Source organism: Empidonax traillii, unplaced genomic scaffold (genome assembly GCF_003031625.1).
Source record: "Empidonax traillii isolate 1590-97213 ecotype Southwest subspecies unplaced genomic scaffold, ASM303162v1 scaffold35:size4298261, whole genome shotgun sequence".
Taxonomy (NCBI): Eukaryota; Metazoa; Chordata; class Aves; order Passeriformes; family Tyrannidae; genus Empidonax; species Empidonax traillii.
In genome coordinates, this window is record NW_020955228.1 from 858,381 (window position 1) to 882,170 (window position 23,790).

The 23,790-nt window shown below is 37.8% G+C and overlaps 1 protein-coding gene across 6 annotated transcripts in view; it reads right to left on the reverse strand.

Annotated features, from left to right (window-relative positions):
- Positions 1–778: 778 nt before the first annotated feature.
- ETV1 (ETS variant 1) overlaps positions 779–23,790 on the reverse strand; it is a 65,485-nt gene continuing 42,473 nt past the window's right edge. For 5 of the 6 annotated variants that reach the window (XM_027877889.1, XM_027877890.1, XM_027877892.1 and 2 more), the window contains 5 exons: positions 15,580–15,648; positions 13,141–13,209; positions 9,892–10,061; positions 6,144–6,245; positions 779–3,588 (listed from right to left, as the gene is read on the reverse strand). In XM_027877889.1, coding sequence (XP_027733690.1) covers positions 3,367–3,588; positions 6,144–6,245; positions 9,892–10,061; positions 13,141–13,209; positions 15,580–15,648 — 632 coding nt within the window. In that variant the 3' untranslated portion in view covers positions 779–3,366. The remainder of the gene's footprint in view (positions 3,589–6,143; positions 6,246–9,891; positions 10,062–13,140; positions 13,210–15,579; positions 15,649–23,790) is intronic. The other variant, XM_027877891.1, reaches the window with a different exon arrangement.

Here is a 23,790-nt window from a genome sequence, read left to right on the forward strand (position 1 = left end):
AATAGTCCCAGGTAGCAGAGAAGCCCAAAGACTAAAAGATTCCGAGCGAAGGGCTCTTTGCAGGGAATTTCTGGAGAAAACAATTGTTTATGATCTTGTATCCCAGTTTCTCCTAGTTTCTCCCTTACAGCAGCCCACTGTAAGTAAAGTAAGCAGATTTACTCTGGTAAGAATATGAAATTTGCACTTTCAGTGAATGTAATATTAAGGTTTATAATGTAGCTGGTGTGTGAGGAAGTTAGACTGGTGTAACCTTGGAGAGAAAAGGCTTAGACTCTTTGTCATGGACATCGTATCCCTGAAGCAAAATTTGTACATTGTCCTACACCTGTAATCTTAACTCTCTCAAATGGATTCTGAGGGGATCTGCCAAGTCCTTATCTAATTTCACCTCTGTTCAGCCACTGATGCAAGTGAACTGTCATGGCAGATGAAACCTGAGTCCCTTCAGCTGTATCACAGCGCATGGGTCTTTCAGTGATGCCTCCCGACTTTGCTTCGCAGTAGCATTACTCTGAGCTGCCCAGCTGCTCTGGCCAGCAAGAAGATACAAAAGCAAACACTCACAGCTCCTACTAAAGAGGTAACACCTTCATTTTCCTTCACTTGTGGCGCAGCTTGAAAAAAAGCACTTTTTTTGCATAGTTTTTTTGTATTACACTTTGCAGGAAGCCATTGTAGGCACTGGGAAATGGACCCTCCTCTCCCCTTCCAAAAGAAAACCTTACTGCAGGGGCCTCTCCAGTCCAAATGTTTAGGAATCCAATACACAACAATCTTGCAGAAGTCAGCTGCCAGATTTATTATTCTACCTGAAAACCCCAAACAAACAAAACAAACAAAAAACCCCCAAAACTCAACCCCAAACAAACAAAAAAGTGGAATAAAAATAGACTTTAAATAAACCTCTTAGGTACATTTTAAAAAGGGTTAATCAATTCAGTGAAACACTTTTTTATCTTCTGCTCAGAAATTATGTAATGTTGGTCTGACTGCTTGTTTTGTTCAGTGAGTCACTACCATATACAGATATATATATATATTTCTTCTTAAATATTACACATTTGATGCATTTTTTAAAACTTTTTTTTTCCTTTTTTTGTCCAACCCCTTTCCCAAATACCCCCATCCTGCCACAGGCAAGAGGCGCTCCATGCTGACATTAAAGAAGCAAAACCAATCCAAGGACTTTTCATCAAAGCATGTTTCATTTGAACCTTATTTCAATGGAAACCATATTTTTTTAAACAATATTACCCAACCTTTTCCTCTTGCTTTTTGCTAGTTCTGCAATTTTAGACTTCTTTTTCTGGGTTGATCACCAAGTATTTAAGTGCCATTGAGACTTACGACAGAATTAGGTGACATATTAAGGCATATATACACTCTCATAAAATATGTTGTCTTATGGAGCTGAGTAAATTAAATACCTGCCCAAATGTTTTTTATGCACCTGTGGTTTCTAGTGACCACTGCTTCTTTACTTTTGATTAACTGCATATTAAAATATTCATAACTTAGGTAGTGTCTTAACTGACAAAGGATAGAAGATTAACCCACCACTCAGGATTGTCTTTGAAATCCATCCATTATTCTTGTTTTTTTATGGTTATGTATTCATTTTTCTCTCACTTTTTGACAATATAGGAAAATGAGGTACTTCATGTAACACCTATTTAAATTTCACTGGGCAAAAAAAGAAATGCAGATCTTACCCCCTCGCCCTCCCTTCAAACTACAAATTATTGTATTTAAAAAAAGGTGCTCATAAATATTTAAAACTTTTGGGATTCCGTCAGGGATTTTTTTTTTTGTTTCTTTTACATACAGAATAGCAGGTGTGGCTTGTGTTCAAGATTACCCCTCTCAAAAAAATAAAACAATTTGAAAAAAATAACAAAACAACAAAAAACCCCTCAAAATTTAAATTGTCTTCCGAGCATATCCAATCACATTTACATTTAGTGTCCAAACAAGCTGATTGGTAACACCAGTGCCAGCACTACAACGTCATACAGCAACTTCATGGTATTTGACAGTTCGTCTCCGTTCCACCAAAAATTACAAAAGGTTCTGCAGAGCTTTCCTTAGCAAGCTGAAGCTTACTAGTCATTTGTGGATGCGCATAAAAGCTGCTTATAGCACAGCTATGGCATAAGCTATTTTCTAAGCAATAAATGGTTCAAGTCATCTATTTTGTCCTGAAATGCTACCTGTAGTTACAGCATTGCTTATAAATGGTCATAGTAAATTCAGCATCAAAGAGAATATTACAGAAAAAGACAGCAGCAGAAGCATTAGCATTATCTAGTATTTATATATGTTATCAACATAACACAGCAGTAAAAGGTTTAAATGCATATTAATGGGTACCATGTCTAAAAATTACTAAAGTACCTATTTAGTGTATTGGATATTTTTCTCAAGGAGTGCTTGCTGTGTCTAAACAGCATAATTAGATATGTGACTTAGTACAGTTAATTCCTATTGATTAAATAACTTATTTATGTACCAAAGGAAATGGAAGGATACAAAATGTTTTCTCCCTCCTGATCATGAACCTGTATTTAATGCTGACATGATCATCAGAAAGCCTACCACATGTAATTACTACCCTCAAATGGATCTTGAAAAATCTGAGCCATAGGATGGGCCATACATGTATAGCAATGTGGCACCAGATACAGCATGCAGCTTGCAGTCTGTAGTCAGGGATTTTGCTGCTTGGTGACTGTACTTATGGCCACTCTATCACTAACTAGGATTTTATTTTGAGGCCATACCCACCCCCCCCTCCAAAAAAAAAAAAAGGAAAAACTTTCCAGATATCTGGTTATTCTCAGAGGCAAGGTACAAGATCTGCCACTGGAAGCTTCTAAATTAAATGCTGTAGTATATGCTTTGCTTCTCTTTTATTACTGCAGAAAGACAATTAAGAATGGCAAGAAACAAATGCCCTAGGCATGCTGTGCTGATATCATCATAAAGTGGTTATTTTGCACAATGAGAATTAACTGTACTATGGATACCCAGAGAAAATGTACAATATCTTATGCTGATATGAAACAAAACAGACATGATATAGCTTTTTTTGTACTTAAAACCTGTACGTTCCCTTCCCAAACGTAAGTAAAAGCAAACCCACTCTTTTCCTCCTTTTACACAGAATAACGTTCAGGTTCCAACCCACCCCTTTGAAATAAAGTGCGCTGTCCATGGCAGACCATAGGAGTAATGCAACAGGAAAAGCCCCTTTTAGTGTACTATTTAAAAAACAAACTGAAGTCGATTCAGCTTTCCTCTGGGTCTTGTGAAAGAGGAGAAGCTTAAGGGAGGGGGAAAGCATCCCCTTCACTGTCACTGCTGTTAATAGACATAGCCTTCGTTGTAGGGGTGGGTGTTGCAGCAGCCACCATCCTGCATGTAGACCATGCTCTCATCAAAGTGGGACAGTGGTACAGTGTCCTCCTCATTGATGTGGCGCTCCATGTCAGTCTTCAGTAAGGGGCGCTGGTTGTCCGGAAAAGCCATGGAGAAAAGCGCTTCAGGGTCACAAACAAACTTGTAGACATATCTTTCTCCAGCCACCTTAAGACAACAGAAGGGGAAAAAAAAGGTGCAGCGTAAGGGCTCGTGTTTTGCAACTCCAAGTTCAACAGACTTGTGAAGAACTCACCTTTGTTACACAGTTAACAAAGTGACAGCAGAACTGTTTAGGCAATGACCTAGCAAAGACAAGAGGGACCTGCCAAAACAGACTGTGTGGAATGATCTGGATTTTGCCACATGCGACATCCTGTTGGAAGATGGACTAAGTATTCTACACTAAACATTTGTTTGCGATCATTTCCTATACTTAACCACAAATGGAACTGTTCTTATTGGAAAATGTAAACAAATTGTCACTACAGTGGCAAAATAAAATTACACACTCTGTGTGCGAAATGGAAAAAAAGAATCACATTGCACGACAGAGATCTGGATTTCACTTTACACAGATTGATTCATATTTACGTACAAAAGCACTCTAGTTATGGTGGATGCTGATTGCACAGGCACAGCGTAAGCAAATACGTAGGCTAATATGTACTTAGCAATTGCTCATGCAAAGCTGGGACATTTAGATTTGCTTATGGAGGGGCAATTTGTCCAAAGAACCTGAAGTTTTCCTTTAATCAGAAATAGCACCAAATGTCTGTGTTTCAATTTTTTAAAAGCTAGAGAACAATAAAAACAACACTGATTTGTTGTCTTATTAAAAAACCCAAACAACAAACAGAAGTAAATACAGTGTCTTCTAAGGCACCTTATTTTAAAAACTGTGCTTAAAAATATGAACCATGTTGTATGCTCACAATTATTTAAATTACTTAAAAATAAAGATCATATTGTCTGCTTCTTGCAACTCCAGCTACCATGGCACTGAAGTGAGTGAACAAAGATGGAAAAAGTGTCACAAACTCAACAACTCTCTTCTTATGGGTGCAAAATAGTTTGAAGTACCTCCTTAATTTTTCAGCTTATTTATTCTACAAATAGAATTTGATGGAGGCTGTATCTGCAGATAGTAGAATTTTTTACATCAACTTTGACAAACTGTTGCCTGCATTCAGAAATTAGGCTTTTGCATAACCTGCTATCATTGTTCAATTTATAACAAAGGAGGGAAAGCATGTATACAAACTCTGCAGTAAAGAAACCTGCTATGAATCTGCAATCCCCATTAGTTTCTAACTTACATGAACTGGTCAGATAGATCGATTCCAGGACAAGCCTCAAACACCGCTATGTCAGAAAAATAAGCACACAAGCTAGCTTTCAATTTGTGTGTTAAATATATTCTTCTAGCTAATAAAGTAGTAGCTTAAGAGGTAGCAAGCTACCTATCAGAAGTACTTGTAAACTTTCCAAATTAAATGGATGTGTGGGTTGGGGCAGCATTATCAGCCTTCTGCTATTTCGAACCTCACCTTTTCAATTTGCTTCACTCTGCTACTTTTTCTTGCCTCTCTGCTGCCTTTGAACTGTGCTGGCAGTGCACTTGCCTAAGCAGCTGAGCTGCCACAAGGAATTCCTCTGCCTGAATCACCAGCCAGCAGACCCAAGCATTTCTGCATCTCTCCAATCGGACCCAGTTTCCAGTCCACTTTACAAAGATTCAATGTATAGTTACATGACACACAAAAATGAATAAGGTGCTGTGCTACTGAAGAACCATATGCCAATACTAGCCCAGATTGTTGTCCAGGTTGACTCCCAGATAGTGAAACAGGAGTGCACTACAACAATCCCATAATCTAAGCAAAAGAACTTGAAAGACTTCAAAAAACCTGCTGGAAAAGCTGCCCAGAGTAACTTGAGCTGACAGCATTGTTTCCATTCATGGAATTGGCAAATGGTAGGTTTAAACATGTTAATCATCACAGGTCACAAAACTAATGTGAAAAGACATGGAATAAATACTACAGCACAAGGTGTTCATTATGATCTTTGATCACACCTGCCAACTTTGTAGATAAAGCAGACAGGTCTCTCCTATTGATTTCTAAGTCAATCTACATAGTACTACATAGCAAGACAAAAATATACATGTAAAATAGCAAGCCACAGTAAAAGAATGGATTGAATACTGTCAGCAAGACCAGACTGTAACATAAAAATTATTGTTAAATATTTTTCCAAACTCAGTCTATTAAAATATTCTATTTCAATCAAAACCAGTATTATTACAACACTATTGGTAAAAATATTAATTTAGTATGTTAATAGGTGTAAGTTTTCTCCCCATCTTACACTTACTGAAGTACTCAAGCACTGGGCAGCTAATTTAGATCTGCAAATAATTAATCATACTGTACTCTACTATTTGCCTTTCCCAGCTGCCAGGAAGCTCTTTTGGATATTTTTGAATGTTACCTCTTTCCCTATAATCGTGACATGCATTGCGAGAACTAAAACCACAGACACTTTTTACAACGAAAAAAATACATTAATGCATATGCTGGACCTCGTAGGTCAAAAAGCTTAGTGTTTGCCTAAACAGATGAAAAAAACTTCATAACCCAACAAGTGCTCCTTATTAACTGACTTACGGATTAACATGCAAGACTCTGGTGAAATGTAATACAAAATTAGCTACTCACCTTTTGCATGATTCCCTTTTCATAATAATAGCGAAGCGATCGGCTGAGTTTATCATAGTTCATAGCTGGCCTATTTTTCTGAATCCCCCAGCGACGTGCCACCTGCCACAAAAATGGATTAGCATTGATTTGTTAAATGCATTTAAGAAGCAGATCTTATCATCAGACACTTTATTTGGGGATGCAGGACGGAGAACCCTGCAGGTGCAACAAATAAGAAAAAAGGTTGCCACGATCTGAATTTCTCATGTAGTACTATGATTTTCAACCAGAGACACATCACCATTAAACTTGAAACCAGCTTACTTATTTGCAAACATGGTGCAGGGTTAGGGTTTTTTTCTTTGCTCTTTAACAGAGAAAACCAATGAAAAAATAAAGCCAAAGACAGACAAAAAATATTTACCAAGTTTCACCAGAAAATTTTCACAAAAGATGAAAACTTATTTTAGTTTGATACTACGGATAATTGTACTATTCCTGTCTTTTCCTTGCTGTCATAAAACTAAGTTATATTAAACACACATTCATGCACATGAATGCTTAGTTCATGAACTAATACAAACTGTACTTGGAATGACAGCAATGTTGAGATTATTAGGAGATACAAGTCAAAAGCCAACTCCCAGTCTTAAACATCGCTTCATCAAAAAAAAAAGAATTATCTGAGCAGGCAGAGTAATCATTTGGAAGAACTATACGGTCATATGAAGAATGGAACAGAAATTTCATAGTCGCAGTTGAATAATTTCCCTTAAAAATAACAAAAAAAGTGAATTACAAGTAACTTAGGAAATCATTCAATAAAGAACTAAATGCCTTCTGCTCTGACTTATGAATCCTACTTGCCTTTACGCTTCCTGTTTTATTGCTAAAGATAGTTCTGGACAAAGACAGTTTTTGTTTAAAGAGCTTAAGTTCTTATTCCTCACCTGAAATTATAATCAGCTGTCGATGACATTTCAATTACTGTCTGTAAAAATGACTAGCATGTCACCAGAGGGAAAAAACCAGTCAGAACTGATGAACTCTCTAAAGCACATTTTATAAAAATGTTCAAGAGGTGCATATGCATATAGCTCAGGAAAAAGGACAGAGTAGCCAAGCAGTTTCTCTGCAGACTGCTCTACAAAACTTTCCCTGGAACTTTTTGATGCAAGCCATAGGCAACACACACCAGTGAGAACTGAAGGGGACTAAACAATAGCAAATCCCATGGTTTTGATCTCCATATAATCTCTAAAATTTTTTTTGAAAGTACTATTTCCTTTCAGTGGTGCAGCTTTTCAGGCTTATTTAAATTATCATGGCTCTGCTAACTTCAGCTGTGTTTTAGCTGTATTGAAACACACCTCTAATCATGTCAATTTATTCCAGCTATAAATCTGACCCAGATGCGTAACCTTGATTCACCTATTCATCTTTTTAACACATGCCCACATGATTCTTTGTCTATTTCTTCCAAGTTTTTCTCTGCATTAATCAGTCCTGAATGTCCCCAACATAACAAGCTTGCAAAATAAATAGATAACTAAAACAAAGTAATGGTTACGAATACGCTCCACTTTTTTTTGTGGTATTTTGACACTCCTAAACAGGCAGGCAGCTCCAGAAGTAGTCTTGGTAAGCAACTCTTCTTGTCCCTGAACTGCATAGCATTTACCTTGTGTTGCTCTGTGGAAGGGATTCAGGCTTCTACCCTTCCACCCCACCTTCCTGCTGAAGGTTGCTGTCCCTGTGACAAGGCAGCATAAATGGACCTACACCCAAGTGTCAGCCTCCACAGTTCACACACACTTTCTGAATGAGCTATGGCACTCCAGGAGCTGATACATATTCATTTTTGTTGTCACTCTTTCTACAAGGGAACAAACTTCCAGCAAGGAATGAGATGGAAAGGTCATGACATTTACATCCTAACCTGCCACAGCAGAACCAACAAGCTCTTTGATTTCCCTTCAATTTACACTTGGCAACCAACAGAACTGTGCAACTTCCTATAGGCTATTCTTATTTTAATTGAGAGATTCATGACATTCATATGAAAACAACTTAGGCTCCTTTGTAATCCCTAAGACTACCAGGAGTGAGGCAACTTTCAAGTATCCTGCCTCCTCCAGATCTCGGATGTAGTGCTGCTCAAAAACAAAGCAACTTCTACATAGACAGACAAGCAGATGATCTATTTAACTTAAATTAGAATATCCAGTTCTTCGGGGAATTACACAATAAGGAAACCTTAGGACTTTGTTTTGCTACTTTCCTTTCCTTAGCTAATAAAATCTATAAAGTTTTTGTACCATCTGCTGGAAACCATTTCTCGATAAAACTCTTCAGTCTTGAAAAAAATTGGACATATCTTAAAGACAAGACAAAACTAAGAGGGTAAAAAATACAGAGAATGGGGGAAAAATTAGATATGTTATTCACCAAAACCAAAGCCTTTCCAAAGATTTCGCTCTGCTGGGACAGGTCACACAACTGAGCAATCCATGTAGCCTGCTAAGGCTGCAGACCTGCAAATTTCAATATCGAATTGACTAAGACTAATCTGAGGTCAAATCCTCAGACGTACAATGCCAGGATCTGCCCTATCACTAGTGTGGGGTTGCTCAGACAAACTAGAGCCAGCATAGGGGTCGATGCAGCAACCTGCTCCACAGCCAGACCATGTCAGGAAGGAAAGGGACATCAGTCCTGTCAGGGGACATCTATCCCCAACTACTCTATCATCCCCATAGAGCTGTTAGCAGACAATTTAACTAAAATACAAGAAAGCTTTCAGATTGCTTATACCAGCAGATGGATGGCAAACAGCAGAAATAGCTGGTGGAATGCAGAACCAGCCATACACCCCCAAACATTCCTACTCAGCTCTCACTCAGAGAGCATCCTGTCAGAAAATTTCCTGTGGTCTCCTCTATTACCAAACCCTCTTCAAGGGGCAAAAAAGTAAAGCAGAGTGATACTGCTTTTTGACAACCCTAATTAAATCCTCCACATCAATTTTACAGTAAAATTCACATACAAGTTTCCATGACTGTTTAGAACACAGGATAGGTTATGTAATGTTACCTAGTCCGAAACTTTTTATGTAATAAAACATTCAATTTTTTCCTTTTTATGACACAAGTGAAGTAAGTCATACTTCAGCACATGTTCATGAACGCAAGTAATTTTTTCTGTCCCATGAGTCCTTCATGGTTCAGGAATGCCATGCATGTACATGAGTGTTTGCAAGCCTATGATCTAAGCATGCACTAAAGAATCTAAAGATACACGTAAGCAGGAAGATTTTGAAGAAAACCCTAAACAGAGGGAAATTTCTGCAATTTGATGGGATATTACTGACTAAAAATTTTAACCTTCTCCTTTGCCATCAGTCAGACTTGGGGTACTTCATTCTACAACCTAAAAGCTCCAAGTTCCCACATCTTCATAATGAAGAATATTTGGTGTTGAAAGACTACTAAGGGAAAAGCTTTCAAAGGGTTTTGAAACACAGCTCTATCCATAAAGTGGTTCTGAAAAGTGTGGGCTCCACAATTAATGTGAAGAATTTTTAACTCTAGCACTGCAATACTTTTATTGTTTTGTGGGACAAGGAGTCAAGTCTATGCTTAACCACATCTGTCGCCCTTGTAAAGTGCTACTGAAGCAAAATACTGAAGGCCTAAGTCCAAAAGAACACAGTTCAGTTTGCTGGATGGGGTAGTGGATGTGAGGGTATGCTGTATGCCTAACCCACCTCCTCTGGCTCAATCAGCTTGAATTCCATGCCTCGACCAGTCCATGCTATGAAGTGAGAGTTTGATGGGTCATCAAGAAGAGCTACCAAGAACTGCCACAGCTGAAGTGAGCCTCGCCGTTGGTATGTGGGCCCTTCACGGTACATGCCCGGTTCCTGTTTGACATCACCTGCACAGAACAACAATATCAGGTAAGCACTGTGCAAAAGGCATCATCACACACTTTGTCAGACAAAGTGGCAAAACAGTCATTAGGGTTAATAAAACAGAGGGAAGAAACAGCCACCCACAAATGCAACATTCCCTTTTGCTGGTGACTTACAATAACATGAATATATCCAAAAGCACATAAATTCATTCATGATTTATGGAAGTCTCACGAAGTCCCTTCCCATGTACTTTTGATACATGCAAATCTCGCTTGCAAACCACTTTGTAATATCCTCTGCCTGGAAGAGCATAAACTACTTTTGAAGCAACTCTGATATGTGAAGAACTGTGTTTGTGCACTATACCTTGCACAGGCCCCAGTTTTGATAATGTAATATATGCTTCATGAAGCTGCAAAACCCTACTGAGTGAAACTTCTTGTGCATGCAAATGCTTCTAAGGAAATTGTGATGAGGTATTTGACTTGGACTTAAACAGCATGTGCTTTATGTATAGGCATGGAAATCCGGCAGATATGCGAGTTCCTCTGTGGCATACTGAACTTGCATACAAGCACATTCTATTTTTCCTCATATCTACATATTAGATTAGTATTCTCCTGAAAAGCAGTAAATTATTTTTCTAAAATTTTAAGTCTAGAGGAACCTTTTGAAAAACAACAATAACATTCTACTAGCTGTTCCACAAACTGCCAATGAAAAAAAATCCTGCTACATCTCTATGGTCTTTGTTTTTTATCATATTCATAGTTTGTTTTTAAATCATATTCATACCAAAGCACTCATGAAAAAAACAACAGCTGAAAGGTTTGATACTGAAGCAGACTTTTTTTCTCCACACAATGACTGCAACCCTTGATATACTGGTAAAACTCCTCATTTCAAGTACAAGAACAGCAATACCCTCTAACAAACAGTGTGACCCATTTAATATAGAAAGCCAGGAATTTACATTCAACCACAACATTAGGATGCTCTGATGGCCATTACAGAATGGCTCCATGAAGTGAAAGGTAGAATAATAATAATAATATTAAAAATGGAGCACTTCCTTTTGTAATAAGGAAAGAAAACTGAGTCAATAGCTGTGGAAAACAAATAAATCAACACAAGGCTTTTTGGTTTATGTGAGGTTCAGGTTCCAGTCCTGAAAGGCCTTCTTTTTCAAGGACACTTTTTTTCTTTTAATGATAGCTGAGCAATGCACAAATAGCAAGTGCAGTATTACAGAGGATCAGATTCCTTGCCTGTGCCAATCTTTGATTTCAAACAAAGCAGCTGAGAATCTACTTCTGAAACATCAAGACTAGTCCTGAGCTCATCTAACTTTTGCTTTACTGGCCAGAATATGATGACACATCTGCTATTTTTTTCCTCAAAAGTCATCACACTATAAGTATAAACACCCATATTTGCATCATGACATCAGTCTTCTAGAGAGTACAAGGTGTTCTCTCGCTGAATAGTCAGAGAAGCTAGCAGCAGACTGCTTGTTTTGCAAGCACACAAATATTTCCCAACATTTATTTCTTTTACTTTATTCGTATTTCTTTTTCATTTTCTTTCCCCTCCCTGTACAAACCCCAAATAAACCAAAAGGATTTTCAAGGAAGATATAGATAAATGCTACTCCTGAAAAGTTTTAACTTCTTGTAGTACAGGGTCTGTTCCCCATTCTCATAAATGTAAATATGAATTTATCACTGATCCTCAAAACAGATCAGACCCACAATCATTTCTGGGGACAAAAAAGAGCCCCTCAATCGATGTACTTTAAAAAAAGAAAAAAAAAAAAAGAAAACAAAACTCCAGTTTATATTACAAAGCCGGGGTATAAAGCAGACTTTCAGTAAATCATCCTTTCAGTGAATGTATTGATGCAGTGACAATGCAATACTGGCTTAAGCAATTTTCAGTTAGGTTTAATATTGTTTAAAATTATCTATTTCTTACTAACCCCAAAATACATGTGATACTCTGAAGAATATCCAATTATTTGGGTTACTTTCATTTCAGAGTCTCCAAGTCTTCAGCAAACACAACAAATGCTGCTAGACACACAATAATTTTGTAATCCATAAGTGATTCTCAGGGGAAAACAAACAAAATAAAGCAGGAAAAAAATGCCAATTCTCCAGCTCTACTTTTAGCTATGGTCAGAGTTGTTCACAAGTTTATCAGGAAGTATCTGATGTTTCCTGTTAAAATAAATAAAGCACTAATAAGAGAAATAAACACAGTAACACAAAAGCTATACCAACAACACTACAGCAGCATACATACAGTAACATAAAGCCAGCCTAGCAAATTTAAATAACTGGTCTCCAAATTATTTCCCAAAGTTGCAGACTAACGGAGCGACTGGCAAGAAATACAGTGTCCATCTACTTTGTTTATAATGAAATAAATCTGAAATCAACTGAGTTACTCCAGGAAACTGATTTTATGTCAGAGTAACTGAAGATAATTTGGACCAATTCGTTTTAATTGATGTCAGAACTACTCTTTAAAAAAAGATGTTGTAATTGGTAGCGTTGTGAAAAGAGCATTGATTTGTTATCAATCCCACTGAAAAATAAACCACTAGTGCATTTAACCTAGCACAAATACATTGACACAAACCTAAAAATGCCCTATACACTCACTCCTCACTATTCATCCCTTCACCGACAGCCAGATAAGAGGTTTAATCCTCAATTAAACCAAACTTGCTGCTTTCTCTGCTGTTTTGTAAATTATAAGGACAGCTTTCATTAAATCTCAAACAAGCACTATGTGATCATCAGTGGAATGGAAATCCTCCTATTACTTTTTTAACAGTACAGGAACTGAGCTTCTCTGCCACAACTCTGGATGCAGCATCTTTTGCTGGCAAAAGTTGAATGACATCCTATTGAAGAGGAGACTTTGGTTTCAAGATACAAAGGTCAGCTTTGGTTGGGCACACCGCAAACGGTGTGTTAAGGAATCCTAAATTGGAACGTTACTGGGCTTTTTTGATCAGCAACAGAGAAAAGTCCCTCATCTCTTTCGTTTTCATCTCCCTACACAAGAAAAAGAGAGATGTGTCATACATACCGTCAAACTTCTCTGGAACAACGCAAGTGTCATCATAAAACTGCCTAGGTCCCTTTTCATACATACAGCCTGTAAGTTAAAAAGAGAAAGATGTTTATATAAAAGACACATGGAGAAAGGAGAGATCATGCCAGAGGGAACACTAAGTCATACAGGAATCAGATTAATATCCCACATCCTTTACACACTGCCCAATCACAATATTTTGGCCTCAGTACAGGGGTGTTTAATTAATGTGTGTATTCCCAAAAGACTGTTAATCTCTACCTGCAAAAATGAAAAAGCACCCATTTTTCTCTATGATTTGTTCTAAAATGTTTGTCTCATTTCCTCTTTGAACTAGCATGGCTTTGACTTTTAACCATTAGTTCCTGCGGGTCTTCTCCCTGAGAGACTAAAGAAGTATTACTTGGCATTTCTTCCTCGCACTCACAGAAGTCACCACCACACACTGCCCTTGATGTTTCTTCCAATTAGGGTAATTCTGTACAATTTTTTTTTCATTAAAAGACACTCTCTGTAACCCAGCAGTCTTTCTAGCACGCTCTTCTGCACACACTCCTACTATTCCTTAGTATGTTAATGCTTTCCTTAACTAGAATTGTGCTGCACACCAGTAGTGGCCTCACCAGTGCTACTTAGTGAGACAAAACATCTCCTCCTCTTCTGCCACCCTCTGACCCTCCTTTTGACTGTGTAAGTATTACAGAAGGTTTTTTTGTCATAAGATTGCAGTGTTTAGTTGGACTGGTCTCCCACTGTGAAGCTCAGGAGGGGGAGGCCCAGCTCAAAATCATTTTTTCTAATATACTGTTTCCCGGTTCCACAGGCCTGATCAACAATTGCACATTAAAAAACCATTTTGTTTAATGTGCCCAGATTACCAAACAATTCAAAATGCTTTATGTGACTGCCTTGTCCTGCCTGTTATTTACCACTCTATCTTTGTGCCATAAAGTTATCTATTAACTTTGTTCCGTATCTTTACTGAAAATGTTGAATAGCAACACTCCTGATATCAATTCCTACAGAACTATAATAGAAACAATCCATTCAGATATGATTGCTCAGTGACAGCCCCTTTTAGATCTGTCAGTTGGCCAGGTCCTAATGTATTTAATGTGTACTTTATTGATACTGCTTTGTGCTAACTTCTTAATCACAATGTAATGCAGAGGCAAACTGAATGCCATAGAAAGTCTAACTATATGTTACAGGCATCTTTATCAATCAAACTTTTAATCTCAGCAAGGAATAGAATCAGATTTGACATGACCTTTATTCCATAAAATCATGTTGATTGATTTCCAAATATAGAAAACAAATATTTAGCAAACATCACTGATTTTCTCTGTCATTCATAACAATTTTGCCACCACCAACCTCTTATGAGTGCATAACATGGCTAAGATTGGTTTTCCCCTATCCATGCAACGATCAAAGCTCAAAACCTGTTGCCGTTAGCCCTTCAGTGTGTGGATTTTTCCCTGATGTCTTTCAACTCCCTTATCAAGCTTCTACACTTTATATAATTTCAAATACCAAGACTGTTTGAAATTTCCATCTCCTGTTTCACCTTTCTCATTTGACAATACCTTCTATTCCTTTTTTTTCTGCCTTTATTCCACCCCAGAAGCAGCTGGGCTTTTAGCCAGATGTTATCTTTCCAGTTGGGTCTTTTCACTAGTGAATAAAGTCTTACTAGGAGACTCTGAGTCACATATCTATCTGGATTCTCATCCATCTCAAAATCAGATTCCTCAAGTTTGTGAAATTTGCCTCTTGGAAGAAAAACAAATTAAACAAAAGCAAAAAATAATATAGTGACAGGACAGATACACAAAAACAGGATAGTGGAGGTTATAACTTCTCTTTCAGTGGTCTTACTTCTGTTGGCCTTCTTAGTTTTAAAACATATAAAGTGCTTGTACTCAGAATTATTAATTTTGACAATTACCTAAGCTCTGCCCTACTGAAATCACTGGGAGGTTTGGTACTAATCTCATTTTGAATCTAAGATGCAATAAAATATTGCAAAAATAATAACAAAAGAAAAAGCAAAAAACTTTCACTGAATTTAAAGCATAAAATGTATTACTTAAGACAGTTAAACTGAGCCTGTCAGACCAATAGCCTGGAAAATATCACTTGAGCAGAATGGTTGAAACGGAAACTTTTAAGCGTCTCTTCCTTTCAACTGCTAGAGGCCTTAAAAAGCAGAGTAAGTTCATAATATAATTGCTTCTGTCCTGATCAACTCGTGGCACTAAAAGAGGCTACAAAAAAAAGCAGTGCATCAGAAACTCAAGACTGGAAAGGGAACGAAAGATGATGTGAGTCTTCCCAGAAGCAGAATTAAAACAGTGAACCCCAAATCCCCAGGCTTTTTAATTTTTTACATTTCTCCCATACAAAAGTGATACATAATAGAAAACTTAACTTCTGTTCTATTTGAGTGAGCCAGGAAGCCTTCTTGCCTCATGTAAATGGAATGGCAGCTAGGCACTTCTGAAAGGAGAAGACGACAATGCAAGTCAAAAGACTGTTTGGAATTAAAAGTGCGCATTTATCAATGAGACAGGCTGCAGGCAGAAGAGCAACAAAAAAAGGATGCAAGTTACAGCAAGAAGGAACGTATCAACAAACAGTCAGCATTTCAGAACAGCACACACAAGGCATGGAGAAAGGGAAAATCACGATGTGAGGATCCTAGATCCTATCTAACATAGGCACTTGAACTCAAACCCTTTTGTAATAAACTTTGCTAAAAGCTGACTCCCATGGCAATTTCACTTTAGACCATTCACAGATCAAAAAATCCACACCACAGACCACAAATATTTTAAACCCTGTGCTTGTATATCTATCTTCGTAACTAATTCAACTCAACATTTTTAATCAACTACACTGAAAAGACTGCCAATCACACTGGAAACTTATAAACTCTGCATTAACTCAAGGCATGTCAGAGTGAATTTAGAGCAGGATATTGCTTTTTAGAATCCAGTTAAGCATTTGAAGAGTTAATGAAATTTTCTGTGTTTGCTAAGCATTCTATCTACAAATTTAGATGTACCTATGTCACTCTCCACTTCCACATCCTTAAACAAAAATGACAGCTTGCCCCAAAAAATTACTGCGCATATTCTAAGTAATACCGATATTTATGTGCTATTCTACACCTCTACTCAAATCTGCAAGAAGAATGAGAAAAATCAAACAGAACTAATGAAAATCGTGTTCTGTAAATGCCTTTCTTTTTCTTCCACGTCTTGCACTGAGTCCCCAAGTAGCCACATCCTGTGCACAGGGACTTGCAAACAGAAATACACCATAAATGTCTGCCCTTCTAGACCAGGTTTAACCCACTTCTTGGATATCAATAGTCTTGCTTAACAAAGTCTATTTGATCTTGTGATAAACTCCTACCCTAAGCTATGCAATCTGTTACCAGTAACTTGTAACTCTTTAAGAGATGCAAACAGAGGTCAAAAGAGCAGACATTATTTTTCCAATGCTGCTTACAGACTCTTTCAGCCTGCGATTCCAAATTTCACTGTTCACTGACTAGTGATGAGTATCAAAGATCTGGCAGGATAAGAAAATGAGGTTTTACACTGACTTCACAAAACAAGTGAAACACAGGGCAGTAATAATAAGTTTCCTCTAATAGCCCATGGTCCCTCTTCCACATCTGTGCCAAACTCCTCATTACCTCCTCTCAATGAAACACTCAGTGCCTGCCTCCTCAGGCTTCGACAATCTCCAGTGTCTCAGGCAGCTATTCTGAGCAACCACAGGAATCAGTGACTCAATGATCACCCGAGTCAAGTATAGTTTTACAGACTAGAAGTCAAGGCTACAAGCAGTGGTTCACCTGCAAGGAATCATTCATGTTTCCAAGAAGATTGAATTTTAAGGAGAATGGAAAAATCTACGTAAAAAAAGAGGAAGTTGTAGAACTGAAACAGATGCTATTTTCTATTTTAGGTAAAAATTCTCTAGTATTGGCAGCAAAGCTCTTTTTGACTCATGAACTCCACTCTTGCAAAGCGGTACAGCAGAGTATGCAGAATAAAGAATTATGCACGCATTCAAGAAGTTGTCTTCTTAGCCAATTCAGGGTTTCATCCCCCAAGCTCCTAAGTCAAGTATAATTAACATCTGGAGTCTCTTTAAGGCAAGCATTGTTTGTACCAACATTACTTAATCTTCTGGTTAGCCTGTGCTTAAACAGCCCACAGAGGACCGAAAAATACAGCAAGGAAGAGTTTATTTCTCGTAAAGTAACTAGAGTCTTGTTATCCTAAAGTGCTATCAGTTAATTTATGACTATCAGAGTGGGTCAGACTCTAATCAAATTGTAGAAACATTTCCAAAGTGATTATTCAATCAAATGACTAACATGGTTAATTAGGAGCCATAAACATTGCTCTGAAGTTCATCAAAGTAATGACTTGCCCAGAAAAATTACTGCTAATTAAATTGCCTGCTGCTTTCATTTCTACCTTATCTAATAAAAAGTCCAACCAATGAAATTTAGTATTGCAGTTTTAAATTGTACTAAATGCTTGACTAAGACCCAGAAGTATTTTTACAGGCTAAGCGGAGCTACTTCAAAAGAAAACATTTTAGTGCAGAAATTACAGAGCAATTATATGTTTTCTTCTCCTTAAACCATTGTTTCAAGACAACAAATAAGACAGGAGCAGACATAAAATACTCCCAGGGCAAGATCCAAGTGTTTGAGGTGACTGATTTATGACCTGTTATCAATTTTTAGTGTTTGAAGAAAAAATGTGCCTGGGTTTAGGACAAACAATGAGCTCATTTTAAACTGTTAATGAAGTAATTCCTATTGTAAGGTTACATCAGCTCAATGATCCCTTTTAAAAATGCCCCAAAACTAACTAAAAATATGTTAAAAAATTGCTTATCTGTAACTATTAATTTGGAGTACTTAGAGGTCATTTTTCAGTGCTCCTCTTATTAACAGAAATGTAGCAGTCATGTTAAAACAATGAATATACCATGAAACCATTTTTTCCCTAATACGTGCTGTTTTAACATTACATGTAAACTAGTCATTGCAGAAATACCTTCTCATCTGGGACTCTCACAGAGGAAAAATACTGGAAATAAGCTCTGCTGTGCCTTCATCAAAATACATCCAAGCAGAAAAAGCCCAAACAGACTTTGTCAGGACAAGAAAAATCTGCTATTGAACTCAGCAGTCACAGGTTCTAAGTCTCATTATCAAGTAAGACACTTGAATGGTCCCTTGGTAAGGTAGTATTTCATATTAATTATCATGTCAGAATGATAATAGAATAGGAAAAAAAAAAGAAGAGAGGAAGAGGAAGGGCTAGGTTTCTCAGTCCTGTATAACTCAAAGCAGGTAAGAAATCCTTAAATTGTCTTTTCTGATTGTTTTTCAGAGATAAGGACCAGACTTCCGACCCACTATCTCACCCAGCACAGAAACAAAACAGAATTTCAGCCTGTGTCTTAATCAGACTAGACACAGGGAACAGGGAGCTTTTGCAAGCAAAGGGATGAAGTGACAACTGGCTTCTACAGGGTGAAGTGACCGTCTTCTGAATGAAGCAGATTAAAGCAGGAACTGAAACCTGAACCAGGATTTATTCTTCAGTCTTTCCTGTTTCTGACCTTAGACAGCCTTACTTACTGAAGGACAGGTTGTTATGTAACACACTAATTTTGAATTACTTTTTAGTTCACTTTATCAACATTACCTGAAGATCTGGAGGCCCAAGGCACTACCCATGTGCAGAGTGTGATACAGAGGTATTGCATTACATACATGCATGTGCAGAGGGAGAGATGTGGAGAGAGAGAGTCAGAAGGTGTGTGCCACCTGAAACAGGGTAAGAAGTAAACCAGCTTCCTGGTCTCAGTCTCCATGTGGCAGCTCAGGTGAACACTACAGCGTACTGACGAGCAGCTGCCTTATTCAGGGAGCTTGCTAACAAGTCAGTCAAATTCACCAAACATGCCTACTTCCCTACAGGCTTAAAACAAAGTGATGACACTAAAATGGGAACCTTCTTACCATTTTCCTGCCTACTTTTCCTATTTACACATTATTAACAAATAAATAATATTAAAAGTGGTTCCCAAAAGAAACTTCTCAAGGGAGCTGCTTCCCAAAACTCTCAAGTGACTCCACTGGCAGTCCTACAATTTAACTCACACCCTGACCTCCTTAATTCCTCTTCTAGAGTGACTTTTGGCTCCTATTTCAGCAATTTGGAGTTTGTATATCTATACAGATAGATTTACATGTGTCTGTGTTCCCACAGACAAGAAATGCCGCATATACAGATTCTTTCCCTTTGTGCAGTTGGGTACAGAAGGGTACACACAAGCCCCTCAGGCAGGTGGGACAAACCTGGCTCCCAGGTGTCACTCACACATGTCAACGTGATCCTGTGCTACACACTGCAAACACACCAGTCATCCCTTTGGTGCCTCACAGAGCTTCACAAAGTGCTTACTAGAGCAATACAAGCACTTCTCTAGTGTTTGATGCAGTGGGACAGATTTTTACTAAGCGCAGAAAAAAAAGTAGCCTTTTAAAAATAAAATATTCAAGCTAGAACACATCATACTTTTGGCATCAAACTCGAAACATCACAATCACACTGCAAATAACTTTTCTGTTCATGGATTTTTAAGAGCACTGACAAACTGTTTACAAAGGAGTGCTTCATTCACCACTGAAACACATTTAGCCTTCTGGTAGAAAGCAGCTGTTTCCCACTGAGAAGCTCTGACCAGCTCAAGGGTGAAGAGTAATACTGAAATCACCAGAAAACAGGAATTTGTTAGGCAAGAAAGGCAATTCTTCAAACTAGAGTGCAACAAGTGGTTAAGGCAGCACCAGGCATCACTAAGACAAATGTATGATCTGTGTTTTGCAGGGAGAAGTACCAAATGATTGTTTGAGATCATGAAACCTAGAATTTTTTACACCTGCAGAACATATTTAGATTAAAACTCATAAGTCTTCCCAAAATCAGGCATTCAGGTGGAAACACTGGAACTAATTATAATGTCCTTATACAGGAACTGCTTAAGCGTCTTCCACCACTCAAATGCTGGTGGATCAAGTTTTAGTTCAACCACCTTTAAAAGCACTATCCCTTCAGAAGCTACGTAATGACAAGTCCTATGAATTGCTAAAGTCCTGGCAATACAAAAGTCTGCATTTTTTTTTAGTAGCAGGTTAAGCATGAAAAATGTAGGTGCACTGAAGTTACAGGGGTGAAAACAGACAACATCTACTCTAAAAATCAATCTAAAAATTAAGCAATCTTTTCCCAAATTATGATGATCCAATTTAAAAGCATTCAGGATGGAAGGTTTTATTCATCATTTTCTCTGTCACCAGCCTTTGCACCAGCAATCAGGGAAAAAAAAAAATCTACAAGTATGTGCGCTCTTAGATATACACAAACATTTCCTTTGAAAAAATAGCTAACTAAATTTCTTTAATTTCTTACACCTCACTTGACAAAAACCTACCAGAGAATTAGATTTGGCCCTACCAGCTCATGCCTAAGTGGAATTATTACAAATATACAGAAAAAAAACCTTAAGCAAACAGCGTCCTTTCCACAACTTTGGTTTTTAGATCTATGACAACATCTAATGCATTTTGTGAGACCAGATGTCAACAGCCTGTCTAGGCGATGTGTAACTTTTTATACAGCAGAACAGGAAAACAAAGGCTCATACATTCAGCCCTGAATTGAAATTCCACATGGAGCTGATCTTTTGAGCATACTTTAAAATCATGTATTTGCTTTTATTAACCCCAGTAACTGTAAAATATATCTTAAACATCACTCCCCTTTGAATTCAACAAAAGACAGCGGTATTTTCTTTCTCCCTTGCTCCTTTTGTTGGTAATCTTACTGCAAAAATGTCTGTGTTGCTTTTTCTCCCCCACCCCATCCCTGCCTGTAAAATCGAAGTTGGACAAACACTGCACGGCTGAAGTGACATATTTGAATGGAATTCAGACCAACCAGTTCCTGTTTATGTTTCTGATTTGAGAATGTAGCCTTCTCATTCACTATACATTAGAAACACACCAAGGCCATAAATGGTGTCAGGTTGCAGGCAGGCAGGGCCAAGCAGCATTAATCATTACTTTAAGGCAACTGGCAAAGGCAGCAGCTGAGGGAACACTACACCCTTCAGCTTCACATAAATGGACATTCCAGGGTTTGGCGTGTGTGGGTTGGTTTTTTTTTTTTTTTTCCTTCAGCATCCATTTTATGAATGAAACTTCAGGCTGCAGAGAGTCCATTCATATAAAAGCTATGCTCACAGGGCTCAGTCTCTCGGGATCAATCGGTCTTGGACAAGGCTGATGTGATTGGTTTAAGGCAGGCTTCAGCCTTCCATTACTGATTTAAAATGCAGCCTGTGTCCATTTGACCTGCGTTAATGTACAAAGAGTAAATCCAGACTGCGCTCTCAATCCTCAAATCAAATCATTAGCCAGTGCCACTTACTGTAACTGTAGATTTACAGGATATTTATCCATTTCTTTGAAAAACAGGGACTGCAGAACAATTTTTCAGATCATATTGTCTGCTTTGAAAGCAAAAATACATGTATGGTCTCCTGCCTGTATACTCCCATTAACTTGGTATTCAGGTTTTCCTTTGTCCACAAAGATAACATTATGAATGAATTCTATTTTAACTACAGATTTATTTTGGACAGAATTAGTGAAATCAGCTAGATTGGAAGCAAGTAAAAGTTAAAATTCTGCCTTTTATAGCAATCTTCTGAAGTTCAGGTTTTCCAGGTTTTCCCCTCAGATGGTCTTATTGTCTACAATCATACCATCCAGCAGCAGATTTATGTTTTAAGAGCAAGTACAAAGTGCAGTGCAGCTTAACTACTGAACAAAATCCATAGTCATTCACTGAAGCAGCACAGCAAAGACAAGCTCCTAAAACACAAGCATGAAATATTTTAAACCACAGGGAAAACTGCAAATCCAAAAATGAGGAAGGGAGAGTTCTTACACTGAAGAGCAAGATCCCATCCCTTCTCCCTTACTGCCTTTATGCCAACCAGACTTTCATTCAGAACAATTGTACCTCTGTGTAAAAGAATTTTTTTAAGGCCATAAGGAGATGCAGTTTTGTGATGTGTATACTGAAGCACCATATTCAGGAAAACGATGGACTAAATTCTGTTTCACAGAGCATTTTATAAAACTGTGTTCAAAAATACTGTAAATTTTTGCAGCCTGACACAACAACAAAAGGAGAGGGAGAGGAAACCTAGAGAGAATTTGAGGAAACAATTATGCAGCTGGAGGATTTACAAGCAAGATCCAAGATCTCAAGGAGCATCCATGCAAACCATCTACAGGGATCTAGAAGTGGTACGTTAATACCAAGAAATTGTTTACAAAGAGGTGTAGCTATGAGCAAGGGAATGGAACCGACCAAAGAGAAAAATTTAGGCTTATGATCAAGAAATATGTCTTCATTGTGCAGTGTATTTGTCTGTGAAATAAACTCCCAGGGGAAAAATTGCAGTAATAATACTTTGCACTCACACAACACTTTACATTTTCAGAGCACTGTACAAAAATTAACCAGTATAATCAAAGAGAGTAGTAGAAGCACCACGAGTTGTGTCATTTTAAATGCTGCACTGGTCAATGCACTAGAGAATATCCTGGAAAAAGCAAACCTGCACTGACTCTGACTGACAGTTAAGATTTCCTTTTTCTCTTCATACCAACATCTCCAAATGTCTAAACTTTGCCTTAAAAAGTATAATAGAATATCCAATTGTTATATTAAAAAGAAATGGAAAAAAAAAAGCAATCTGTAGAAAAATATACTCTAAAGAAATAATTCTTTTTTCCCCTTGAAATTTCAATTCTACACTTTCCCTTATGCTATTCTCCAAACTCCTAAATTTAAGAATATTTCAGCTGATGCCTTGAAAAGAATGTGCTACCAGGGACCTTTCCCCACATAAATACGCATTGACTCACTTTCAAAAAACACCCACATCACGTATTTGAAAGGACTTGTGCATTTTATTCTGTTTCCGGTCATTAGAATGCTAACAATATTCTCTATAAGAGCAAACTTCAGAGGTGTCATAATTAAAAACTTCGTGCACAAACCTGATACAACTCCTTTGCTGCAAATGAACTGTGATACAGACTTTTGCTTTGGCACTGTTCTCTTGAGTGCACAGGTCAAAACTGTTTGGGGAAGGGAGAGCCATGCTGTAAACAGCTTTGCAGGTGGAGCCCCTGCTTCATTTGTTACAGGGGCTGGAAGTTGTGTACTTAATGAGGCAGAAGATCTCAAGAAAGGAAAAGATAATACAGCTAAACGGTCAATTTTAGGTCCCAACAAAGCCCATTCAACCCCCATCAAGGTTTTCCAAAGTAGCCACATTGTTTCTGCCAGATTTTTGGTATTATGCACTTCCTATTTTTATAGTGCCTACACTGAGATCCTAATCTGATGTTCCCATACTTCTTCATCTAGAAATACAAAGAAAGTCCCTAGCAGCTATGCTTTGAACACATGTAGCACATAATGTTCTTTAAAAATTATCCAGGTCTAACTGCAT